At 34.3% G+C, this 12,106-nt stretch overlaps 1 protein-coding gene across 3 annotated transcripts; it reads right to left on the bottom strand.

The window, feature by feature from the left end:
* Positions 1 to 1,464: 1,464 nt before the first annotated feature.
* On the bottom strand, positions 1,465 to 8,040 carry LOC130826337 (ABC transporter C family member 10-like). Of its 3 annotated transcripts, none has more exons than XM_057691964.1 (12): positions 7,909 to 8,040; positions 5,215 to 7,239; positions 4,793 to 5,113; positions 4,618 to 4,704; positions 3,900 to 4,478; positions 3,653 to 3,817; positions 3,232 to 3,526; positions 2,692 to 2,906; positions 2,317 to 2,622; positions 2,170 to 2,233; positions 1,843 to 2,082; positions 1,465 to 1,720 (listed from the first exon to the last, which is right to left on the bottom strand). In XM_057691964.1, the coding sequence occupies exons 1-12, from the start codon at positions 7,918 to 7,920 to the stop codon at positions 1,575 to 1,577; spliced, it is 4,455 nt and encodes a 1,484-aa protein (XP_057547947.1). In that variant the 5' UTR covers positions 7,921 to 8,040; the 3' UTR covers positions 1,465 to 1,574. The 3 variants fall into 3 exon arrangements, with proteins under 3 accessions (XP_057547947.1, XP_057547948.1, XP_057547946.1); XM_057691965.1 differs by lacking the exon at positions 7,909 to 8,040 and adding an exon at positions 7,339 to 7,895; XM_057691963.1 differs by having other exon boundaries at positions 1,843 to 2,233.
* Between the last annotated feature and the right edge of the window lie 4,066 nt (positions 8,041 to 12,106).

Raw genomic sequence — 12,106 nt, 5'->3', positions numbered from 1 at the left:
GTTCTATGCAATGAAACAAACATCTCAATAAACTAGTAATGAAAAGCAATAAGAAACAATGCAATAAACAAAGACACAAGATTCACGAGGTTCACCCAATGTGGACTACGTCCTTTGTGGTGGTTAGTTTGCTTGTGTTATGTGAATAATCAATGGAGTTCTCAAGAACTCATACAATGAAAAATTACACTTGGAGAAGAAGAGTAGAGAAAAGAAGGGTTTGTGTTTGGCTTAGGGTTAGAATCAACTTAGGGATCTGTCTAGGGATTTCTATTTATATTAGAAGTCATGTACAAGTGATGGGTCAAAAGCCCATAATAATACAACCCGCAATAACTTATGGAGGAAGAAAATAGAGACTGTTGCTGAACCTCGCTCGACTGGTCGAGCAAAAAAGGATTGGTCGAGCGGATTGAAATCTTGGTCGAGCAGCAGTCCAGGAAGTCCCTGAATCGATTGGTATTCGCTTGACAGGTCGAGCCATTTGGTGCTTGGTCGAGCGGCTGTGTGACTTGGTCGAGCATAGAGATCAGTGCCTTCTGATCTGCTGGAGCTTGCTGCTGCTACCCTTGTGCAATGATCTTGAGGCTTCCTCATGCTTAACCAAGCACATACAAGGTACTCCATACACACATACATCCATATATTAGCCATGCATCGAATATCATCCCGATCACATGTGATTTGTGCACTCAAAGTCACACGAAACTCCAACAGTTGAATGACCAAAGATGATATGTAGGCCGGAAAAAGATTTAATTGATTTAAATTGACAAATTGAATTGGTAGAAAACCAAAATGAATGGAGATAGATAATTGGTTCATATAACTGACCATTGAAATTAATTTATCAGTTCATGTAACCCATTTGGTCTTTTGTTGTTAGGATAATAGGTGACTTGCGTTCACCGTGTATTTAGGACTTGATTAAGCAACTCCAACACTAGGAATCAAATTTGGAGAAGTGTAAGATGGCTAAAGGGAGCATTGGGGACCACAGGACATGTTGCACAAAGTCAAAATCCAACCAGAGGCTGCTAGCAACATTATGCTCGAATGAGCTCCATTTAAGCTCGAACGAGCACAAGGCTCTAGAAGGTCACTGGCTTGTTTTTGCCCCTTGTGCTGATGTCTGTCTTAACCATTTCTTACTTCTTTGTCATATGTTTCCCTATAAATACATTAGTCCTAGGTCATTTGAATGTAAGCCAAAACTCTCATAGTAATCTCTCCTTGCTTATTTTATTCCCCTCTATAGCTCCTCTTTTCCTCGTCAAATCTCCATTATAATTCCTTCAAACTTGTAGTTTTTCCTTCAAACACATTACTCCTGATTATAAACGCATTACTACTTGGGATTATCAATACTTTCAACAATTGGTCAATAAAGTCTCGTATAAATTGGTCAAACACAGAAAGTTATAGAAAAGAGAGGATGTATGACATTTAAATTTTAGACACAAATTTTGAAAAGGAAAGTGTTTTTTTTGTTAAAAAAAAAATAAATACTGTAATTTGGCAATTGGCATTATAAGGATAAAATAAAACTGAATTTCAGTAGCAATGTTTATTCATTATTCCTTAAACAACTCGTTTTCTTGTTCATGGACATGGCTTTTGTTAATGTGACTATGAGACCAGTATTCCATCACAAGTTGCTTGAACAGAGAACCTTCTTTTTTCATTAGTTTCATTGGCTCATCATACTCCATCAGTTTCCCTGCATTAGAAGCAACATTTTCAATTTTACATGATATACTATCATATATGCTTTTATACTTGTACGCGCTGAATATATAAATTTAGCTTAATTTTTGGTAATATTAAGAGAATAAGGTTTACCATCACTAATTGCAAGAACCTTTGTGCAGTCCATTACAGTTGGTATCCTGTGGGCTACGATGATAACAGTGGAACTACCAAATTCTGATCTTATTGTTTTCTGCAGGATCATGTCTGTTGTGTTATCTATTGATGCAGTCGCTTCATCAAGCACTAAAACTCTGCTTCTTTTCAATAGAGCGCGTCCTAAACAGAACAACTGCCGTTGTCCCATGCTCCAATTGCACCCATCATCCATAACTGTAGGTAAATCATTTCGTTCTATAAGACGCATAAATAATCTCATTAGATGAATTTTTTGTTGTTTGAAAGGACAAAAACACTTGCCTAGAGAATCTAGCCCTTGGTTTTTCTCGTCAACAGCTTCTTTAAGCTGACACTTATCGAGTACCTTAACACAGAATCATTAGTTATTACTAGTATATGTAAAACTTAAATCCTTAAGTTATGGTCCTGTGGAATATGGAACTGTACCTTCCATATTTCTTCATCATCATGCTGAGATAATGGATCCAAATTGAATCTAACTGTTCCATTGAATAGAGTAGGATCTTGAGGAATGATCCCGAAATGCGACCTTAGATCATGGAGTCCTATCGAGCATATATCAATACCATCAACTATAATTTTCCCTCCCACTGGTTCCACTAATCGAAATAGTGCCCCTATTAGGGTAGTCTTCCCACTGCCGGTCCTACCGACAATACCAATTTTATCTCCACCTTCAAATGTACAACTAATTCCTCGAAGAATCAATGGTGTATTTGGTCTATATCTTATCTGTTTAATCATGAAATTGTTAAAACCACAAGTTTCCAGAATCTTTCATCTTGATGTTCAAAATATTACCTGTAGATTGAGTATGTCCACTTTACCAACTGATGGCCAGTTTAGTGGTGGGTGGGAGTTTTTGATAAATTCAGGAGCTTCACTTTCTATATCCATATATTGGCTAAGCCTTTCGACAGATACGATGTGATTGGCCAATGTGCATTGATTTTGGATTGCAAAAACCATAGCCATATTCAATGCTAGACCATATGATAGTGCCATGCCAATGAATCCTGCATTAGTTGTATGAATAAGAACACAATTTCTAATACTGTAAAAAATTCTAACATTTTGATTTTATGTTTGTTGATTAATACTGTAAAAAATTCTAATACTGTAAAAAACTCTATTTTCCCCACTACCAAGTCACGCTTTGGTGTAGGTGGGTGTGGGACTTGAGCTGGTAACTTGAAAGGTCACGGGTTTGAGCCTCAAAAACACGCTTCCCCCCTCTACCGCATAATTATTTCTTGAACGAGGAAACTAGAGTAGATTTCCCAAATAATTAATTTAATTGGAGTTGCTAAATCCCACAAAAGATAGTGAAAAACCTCTAACCTGAGCTAAAGGTGTCAGGAGGAAGCAAAAGCATGCATAGCGCTGCTGCTGCAAGGATTGTAGCACCGAGGATCTCAATCCTATGAATCAGCCATTCATTAGCTGCGAAATTATGGAAGTTTGGGCTCGCATTTGTGTCAATAAGATTAAGAGTTTTAGAAATAAAACGTTCTTCCTCCTTAAAAGCTCTTATTGTCATGGCTCCAGCTACAGATTCAGCTAGATGGCTCGCTACCTTAGACTTGGTTGTACCGTTGAGTCTCATCAACTCTTTTGCAGTTGCAAAGTAGTATCTCTGTTCAAATGTTTCACCAAGTAATTAGTTAAATTCCAAAAATCAATCATGAACATCTGTAATACTTCCATATGAATGGACTTTATTGTTAAATTAAAACAATGGGGTAGTCCTAGAACTACTTACTTGCAGTAGTATTGCCATATAAACTGCAGGTAAGGAGACAAATAACACCTGCCAAGTAATGACAGCCAAGATAACTAGAGCAGAGAATGTATATGTAGTACCCCCAAAAGCTGTTTGTATACTAAAGGCTATATCAAGATCAACAAGGCTCAAATCAGAAGAGATCTGCAGAATTCAGAGGATATCAGTTCAGGCCAATAAATTGTGTCAATCAAAGTTCTGATTCAATAATGTCGTTTAGGCTCACCCGACTGAGTATCCTTCCAAGAGGGGTAGAGTCATAAAATGACATTGGCGCTCGAAATAGAGACTTGAGCAGCTGTGAAAATAAAGATTTTGATGATTCCATACCTAATGTAACCACTGTGAGAGATCTTACGAGTAAGATTAATGGTGTGCATAATCCAATAATGACATAAACCATGATCAAGGTAAATTTGTTGACTTGAGGATTATCTACGGAAGATGCCATCCAAGTGTTTCCTACTATTTGGCTGCACAAGAAGGCAATATGAGAAAGAGCAAGGATAGAGAAGTACAAATAGCCTTTCCTTTGATTTAGGTATATTAGGTATGGCTTTAAGCCAGTGTTTCCCACTTCTTTTTCTTCTTTACCAATTAACTGTGTTTCGCCTTTTGCGGATTCATATTGCTTCTCAATCTCATTAGTATTAGAATATTTGCTTTTTCTTAATGTGCTAACTTCAACATGAGCTTCAGAACCGACAGTCGTTTGGTGGGCGTTAACAAGGTCCAGAAACTGTGAACTTGAAGCTAATAACTCATGGTATGTGCCTGCCTTAAGAATTTTCCCATCTGACATCATCTACATTAAAGGGAAACACCCTAATATTAAAAATTGCATCGAGTAGGAGTAGCTCAATAAAATGCTTTTTATGCAAGTTCTTAGAAAGGAGCTAAAAATCCCGTGAATGTAGTTTAGTGAATAGTGATTGGAGACTCACCAGACAGCAATGAAATGCAGGAATAAAATCAACTTGGTGTGTCACAAGTACGACAGTCTTTCCCGAAAGAGCCTCCATAACATATTCCTGTCACATAAAAAGTGAAATGTGTGGAGCACATCAAGGAAGTACTGATGTTGATAAAAAAAAAAAAAAAAAAAAGGTCAAGAGTTACATTGAAGAGATTAGTTGCTGTTTGTGCATCAACTGCACTAAACGGATCATCCAAAAGGTAAATGTCAGCATCTTGGTATAATGCACGAGCAAGTTGAATACGTTGCTTCTGCCCACCACTTAAATTAACCCCTCTTTCTCCTATCTCAGTCAAGTCACCATAAGGAAGAAGTTCAAGGTCCTTCACTAATGAACACCTGTGAAGAGTCTCTTGGTATCTCATGTCATTCATGCTAGATCCAAAAAGAATGTTTTCACGTAACGTCCCTGTTTGTATCCAAGCCGTCTGGGAAACATAAGCAATCTTTCCATAAACTTCTACCTGTAATAGGAAAGATATTTAAGGGAAATTTCATACGGACTTAATCTAAATGCTTTTGTTGATGCAGTTCAAGAACAATGGAGGGTTTTGAAGATGCTCACAGTTCCATCTGTATATGGTACTTCCCCAAGAATTGCTGCTAATAATGTTGATTTTCCGGCACCAACTTCTCCACATATAGCTATTTTTTCACCTGGATGAACATCTAGATTTATATTTCGTAAGGTTGGCTTTGATGAGTTTATGTCCCATGAAAGATTTGCAGACTTCACTCGAATGTTGTGGTTTTTCCTACTCGTAGTGTTCTTTCTGACATTTTCAGTCTGAAGCTCTGGTGCTTTGAGAAACTCGGCAATTCTTGAAAATGACACTCTCGCTTGAATCACTACCCCAATAATTTCAGGGATGGCTCTAATCGGCTCTTGAACCAGACCCAAAGTTGCAACAAACGTAAAAACATTGCTGGCATGTAGAGGAATTCCAAGGAAATAACATGTCACAAATGTAGCGGCAGATACCAATACAGGAGACGTCCAGTAGAGAATAAAGTTGTAAGCCTTCTGTGATTGCACCACTGATAACCTTTCATATTCATCGTTACGCAATCTTTCAACTACATTCTTGAAGTGAGTTTCCCAGGCATACAACTTCAGCACCTTCATGTTTACAATAGCCTCTGTGCAAGCCTTCAGTCTCTCATCTTGAGCAACCATCAATTTAGTTTGGAACTTGTGCTGTAACTTAGCAAGCGGAGTGTTGCAAAGCACGGTCACTACAATCACTAGTAGTGCTGCAATGGTTGCAAGTCCAACTGATTTGATTATAATAAGTAATGCAAAGCAAATCTGAAGGCATGTAGCCCAAGTTTGATGGAACCAAAAAGGAAATTCTCCGATCCTGTAGGCATCTACTGTCACATGATTCATTATCTCACCACCAGAATGTACGCTCCTTGCAGCATTTGATAATCTTAGTTGCTTACTGTAAAGTGCTGCAGTGAGCATGGATTGCACTCGAAGACCAATCAATCTACTCCGAAAATACCATTGTCTTTGTGACAAAGATTCCAACATCTTTGCAAGGAAAAGTGAAATAGCCAGAATATAGCTTTCAAATCTGAAAGCTACTTTGCCCTCCGCAACCTCGATGAACGAATTCAGCAAAAGTGGGCCAGCTAACACTGCAAGTATCTTAAGAAGTGCAAACAAACCCGAAACCAGAATCTCCGTCCAGTGGCATCCAACAATTGTCCACAAGATTGAAGATTCTGATGGAATTTCAGACTTCTCGTATTTACTCAATCGCTCAAGAAATTGCGAGTAACAGAATCCCGCTCTATCTATGTCCCGTAATTTAGGTAAATCCTCCTCTTCAAGAATCTTTTCCTTACCGAATTTCATCAAAGGGTTCAGCCAACAAAATGACATTTTACTAAACAATCCAGCTTTAGCAAATGGGGTAACTTGGGCAGTGGAATCAATTTCATTTAGAGATGTATAAAGGGTTCTCTGATGTTCAGTCACCCCATAATCTTCAGTGTTGTACCCCTTGCAAGTACACAACAACAGCAAACTAGCTCCTGTAAAAGACAGAACATCCAAGACTACCTTGAATGTCACTCTTTCATGGTTCACTATGGCCGCAAACAAAGCTATAAAACAGGAAATCCCAGCACAGAGGAAAGCCAAAATGGACAAGAAATGCAATGTAAGTTTTGAGAATGACTCCCCTTTAAGGCTTGCTTTTAGTCCTATTAATAACCATGTAACTCCATTCAAGAAATATAAAACCCACCAATGAATTGGGAATATTGAATGATCAATTCTTAAGTTTTCCTCTAAATGCCAAATCCCAAGTCCAATATAAACAAGTCCCAAACACCCATTAAAAACAGCTGATAAAATCTGCCAGGTTGAAATAGGTCTATATTGAGCTCGTAGCTCGAGTTTTTTGGAAAACAAATGGCAGATGAAGCTCCATAAGAACACAACAAGAAGCAGCAGGTCAAAACAAACAAAGGTGACATGGTTTACACATGAAGAAGGATGCATTACAGATGAAAACTGAGCTGTGCATGGCTCTGAACTTCTTATTGCACAATCTGATTGCCCACAAATGAGGTTCATCTGCATCAATATAGAGATACTACTCATCATATAGGAATGATACAATGTAATAAAAATCACATTTGTAAAAATAACTGCTTAAAATTTAAAAGAGAATACCTTTTTTGTTAGTATAAATTAAATTTTGCAAAACATAGTGAAGTTTTTTGTGGTTGATTACTGTATATCAGGGTAATGTAGATAGAAAAAGTCAACAGAAACATAAATGTGTACTTAATGATAATCACATAGTACTATACAATTAAAAAATATCATAGATAAAAAAAATCATAGCTCATGTAACACACTATAGAATAATATCATATATAAATGTTGAAGATTCAAATAAGAGATCTCATCAAAGAAAAATCACTATCTACTTATAAGAGTAGTTTGAAAAATCAAAAATCCATATTAAATTCAGCCACAAAAAATGTTATTGGAAGAGCAGGATTGGTGCTAAGACTTAAAAAGGTTCCAGACAAAATATTGATTATGGGGTTCTGAGGTTTGGGTAGGCCATCTTTGTCTTTCTAATATTTTTAAATGTGCCCGAAGCACAGGCTTGTTTTGCTCTCTCAGCTATTTCTACCACAAAAAGTTTTTGAATTGTTCAAAAAAATTGAGAAAACTCAACTAAAATACAACATGCATCACAAATAGGAGTTCATGAATTTGATAGCTTATTACCTTAATTAGCATAAGAACTCAATTCCAGATTTAAATTAAGGCTTCCTGCTTGTGAGATTTTTGTCATTTTGAGGAGAATACACATACTCTTTCGTAGTGTATTGGGTATGTGCAAGATGCCGGTAACACAAGGCCATTTAAATTAAGGGATATCAAATTTTAGTTGATATTAGTTTATATTATATTTGATTTACTTTAATTACTTGTTTTTAGGTCTCAAAATTAGAGTTGTTTAAATGTGATTCGACTCGAAACTAAAAGTTATTTGACCGAAAATGCGTTTTTTTTAAAGGCTTACTGAACCGACATTACCCGAACCGAAGTTGTTGTTGTATATTGTGACTTTAAATTAATAATTAAACTTATAAAATAAAGTTATGTAAATTTAGTAGGTTACAAAAACATATGACAAGTTCAAACCTTTGCGTAACATAGACCAAATGTATACTTCATCATCGGAAATCACCATATATTGAACATAGTAACAAGAAGATTTTGCATGTGACTTGATATAAATTCTAGGCGAAACTCTCTTCCTAAAACATCATTTCCTTCCTACTACGGTGCTTGGGAATGTATACTGCAAATATGTTTTGAGATACAAAGAATTTCACTAAATTCCTAGCACAAGGAAATTAGAACGACATGAGAAAACTTAAATGGAAGAAGAAACAGAAATTTACAATCGAGGATTGCAAGTTCTCTATGTAAAGTCCTAGAGAAGATGAGAAATTCAGAAATTAAATGTATATTTCATGTATATCTTGTTGAACATTTAGAGTATATAGACCTAGATTTGTATATACTACATACTTAGTATAGTAGTGGGACTAAAATAAATATATTATAAGTCCAATTAAATGTTTCAAAGAATTTGATGAATCATTACTTTGATTCATAAGTTTTGTTTGATGAATTATTACTTTGATTCATAAGCTTTGCTTGGTGAAACATTACTTTGATTCATAAGCTTTGCTTGGTGAAATATTATTTTGGTTCGTAAGCTTTGCTTGGTGAAACATTACTTTGATTCATAAGCTTTACTTGGTGAAACCCTTTTGTTTCAAAAGGAGGTATTATTTGATGCATAGCTCTATAAATAGAGGTTGCATGCCAAAAGACATTCAATCTCAATTTCATATCATTTATGATTTCTCTCTTAAGAATACTCTTATTCTTGTTCTTCCTTTCATGAGATAATATTGAGAGAGTAATTAACTCTCAATATCATCAAAGTTCTTAATTCATCACAAAGTTTGTATTTTACTATTGCAATTTCCTTGTGCTAGGATTTTGTTGTGTAGATTGTATCTCATTGTGAATTTCATTTTATCATCCCAAGCACCTTTGTGGGAGAAATATCATAATAAGAAAGTGCACGAACGTCTTCTATTCATATCAAGTTTCTGAGCGACTTATTTGACTGTCGCAACCATATCTTCATCGTCTCCTTGGTGATTCAACAAGAGTTCAAAGTCATATACAAAGGATTACAAATAGTGTAGATTTATCTTGTAACACATATTTGTAATACATCTTTATTGTAATATATCTCATGTAAGAAAATAAAAAACCATACAACCATTCATGAAATAATATGTCACTTTATGAACCGCAACATCGATTCACGAATCAATGTCGATATTAAATCAATCCATCCCAATCATTCAGTTAATATAATCATATTATTCGTAGGTAATTATTACATAACTAACAAAACCGAATAAAACGAACATTTCAAAAACCAGCACGAAAGTTGTGGGCCACGACCTGAGCAATTTCCAAAACAGAAACTTTGTCTTAAAATCTTGCGATCTGCGAGTCTTTTCGCGATCTGCAAAAATACTTTTGCACAAAACAACAATTTTGCAATATTGGGATATTTAACTTTATTAATAAATTAATTAATTTATTTGATTTAATTAATTATCATTTTTTATGACCATTATATGCTCTATATGACAACAGTTGCACCCGAACCGATTGACAATCGAAAATGGGAAAACTGTACCCGAACTATGACCGATTTTTATAACCGACATATAACCGTTAACTGAGATTATGTAAACCTAAAAGTGATTGAACTGAGTCATATCTGACCCGAATCATGCTCGAAACCGAATTCAATCCGGCTAAAACTAACTTAATCCGAAATAATTTTTAATCAAACTACTGTAAATCTGAACCGAGTTTTAACATAGAAGTATGATCAACTCATAGTCAATCATCTTATTAATTAATGTAATAAATTGAGATATTTCATAAATTAAATTTCAAAAATACATGGTTTCATATATTTAAATTTGATAATTGATGGTCAATGTTTATTAAACTATTTTTAATCAAATTAGATGAAAAATGATAGGTAATTAATATTAGTTTACAGTCAAACAAGTAAATGTAACAAAATAATAATCATTGATTGATTTTCATTTTAACTATTTCCCTTAAGTAAAGAAAATCTTGTCATTAATTAAAAAATATTAGCAACTTAATGTGCCATTGACTCGATTAATAGTAATTAGTAACTCGTAGCCGAATTCTACTTGAAAAAAATACCTGGATCTGATCTGTACCCGATAAAACCGAACCAATTATTAACCGATGACAATTCGAGACCGATTGACACTTGACTCGAACTTCACTCGACACTGAACCGATGCAAATTAACCCGATAGCTCGAATAACTGATCTTCAACCGAACCGTGACTAAATGACCCGACTCGAGTGTGACCAGTCGTAACACGTATCCCAAAAATAACCAATTTGAAATTCAATCGAATCGAATGATACCCGTCCGAAACCGACCCGTTCACCCGAAGGAACACGTTCTAAAAATGTTAAAGTAAAGGGGCCTAAATAAAGGGGGAGAGCACCAAGAGTTAACCTGGATTAATTGTTTTGCAATGTAAGTATTTTTTATGCCTTATAATAATCACAGCAATAATGAGTAGTTTCATAAAATGAATATACACATACGATTATATATGTTCATTTTCACAGAACTTCTCACTTATCTATGTTGGAATGTTTTTATTTTTGCCTCATTCAATGATTAATATTTATATTTTTTTCATACTGGGTAATCCCATGGGATGCATATTTTTTAATTTTATTGTTTTTAATTATTTTAAAAAACAATGAAAATGAATTGTAAATTATTGATTATTAATTTTCAAATAATTATTAGTAGCATGTTAATATTTAATTAATTCATCTTTCATTTTAAAAATACTACATATATGATGTTAAAAAAAAACATTATTTTAATACTATTTTGGGGTTTTTGGATTAATAGTTTATTAAACAATTTTAGCTTGTTTTGATACAAATAAAGTATTGGATGGTCAAACAATCCAAGCTAGTCTTTGGTAAATTAAATGGTCAAAATAACTTATTATCATGGATAAATTGTTTTTGAACAAGTTGCTTATAGCAACGGGTCCAAAATCAGCTTATCAAATGAGTCAATAAAATCAGCTGGTCAACTTAGATAATGTAATCAGCTACAAACTAATAGGTATTAGCTATTTACCAAAAGCCCCTTCAATCTTAAATAAGCAAGCATCACAAACTATGTTAAAAATTAATTTCAATTTTAATAAATTATTTTGAACACAAATTATAAAATTAATTTAGATGAAATAGTAATAATGGAAGTGATAATGCAGATATAAAATTAAAAACAACTCGCTTTGTTTGAGACTATCATAATGTTTGAGACAGGCCCGTGTAATTAGCTTAATTATCTTGTTGATCATTTAAAGATTGTATGTGATATTTTAAGGTTATAAGTAATCATTTTAATACTGTAAAAAAATAATCAATTTAAAAACGCAAGTAGTCATTTTAAGGTAATACACAAAAATTAATGTATAAGACTGTCTCACTGTCAAAGGTGTCGCACATGTGTTCTAAATGCCCCAACTAATACAATTATATAACAAAATCTTTTTGGAGATTCTCAAAACAGTATTGATCATTTTAAGTTAGTAAGTATACAATGGTCAACCTAATAGAGTCATAAAGATGATGTTCGTCTCAATTAAGAATTTTGAAATTAAAAAACATTTAATAAATCACAAGTAATGTTGCCAATTTTAAAGAAAAAATAATAAAGAGAAATTCATAATTTCATTCACTATTTATTCTCCCCTATAAATACAAAGCCATTTCCTTGACATTTAAACCTTCAATA

The sequence above is a fragment of the Amaranthus tricolor genome, chromosome 10 (genome assembly GCF_026212465.1).
Source record: "Amaranthus tricolor cultivar Red isolate AtriRed21 chromosome 10, ASM2621246v1, whole genome shotgun sequence".
NCBI lineage: Eukaryota > Viridiplantae > Streptophyta > Magnoliopsida > Caryophyllales > Amaranthaceae > Amaranthus > Amaranthus tricolor.
The sequence above is the reverse complement of the archived record's forward strand: the minus strand, read 5'-3'. Positions and strand labels throughout refer to the sequence as shown.

Excerpts from the sequence above, each read along its gene's own strand:
- LOC130826337 (XM_057691963.1), bottom strand. Across the intron at positions 4,479-4,617 it reads CTGCATTTCATTGCTGTCTG|ATGATGTCAGATGGGAAAAT; the intron begins GTGAGTCTCCAA and ends CCTTTAATGTAG. Across the intron at positions 2,907-3,231 it reads TCCTGACACCTTTAGCTCAG|GATTCATTGGCATGGCACTA; the intron begins GTTAGAGGTTTT and ends CAACTAATGCAG.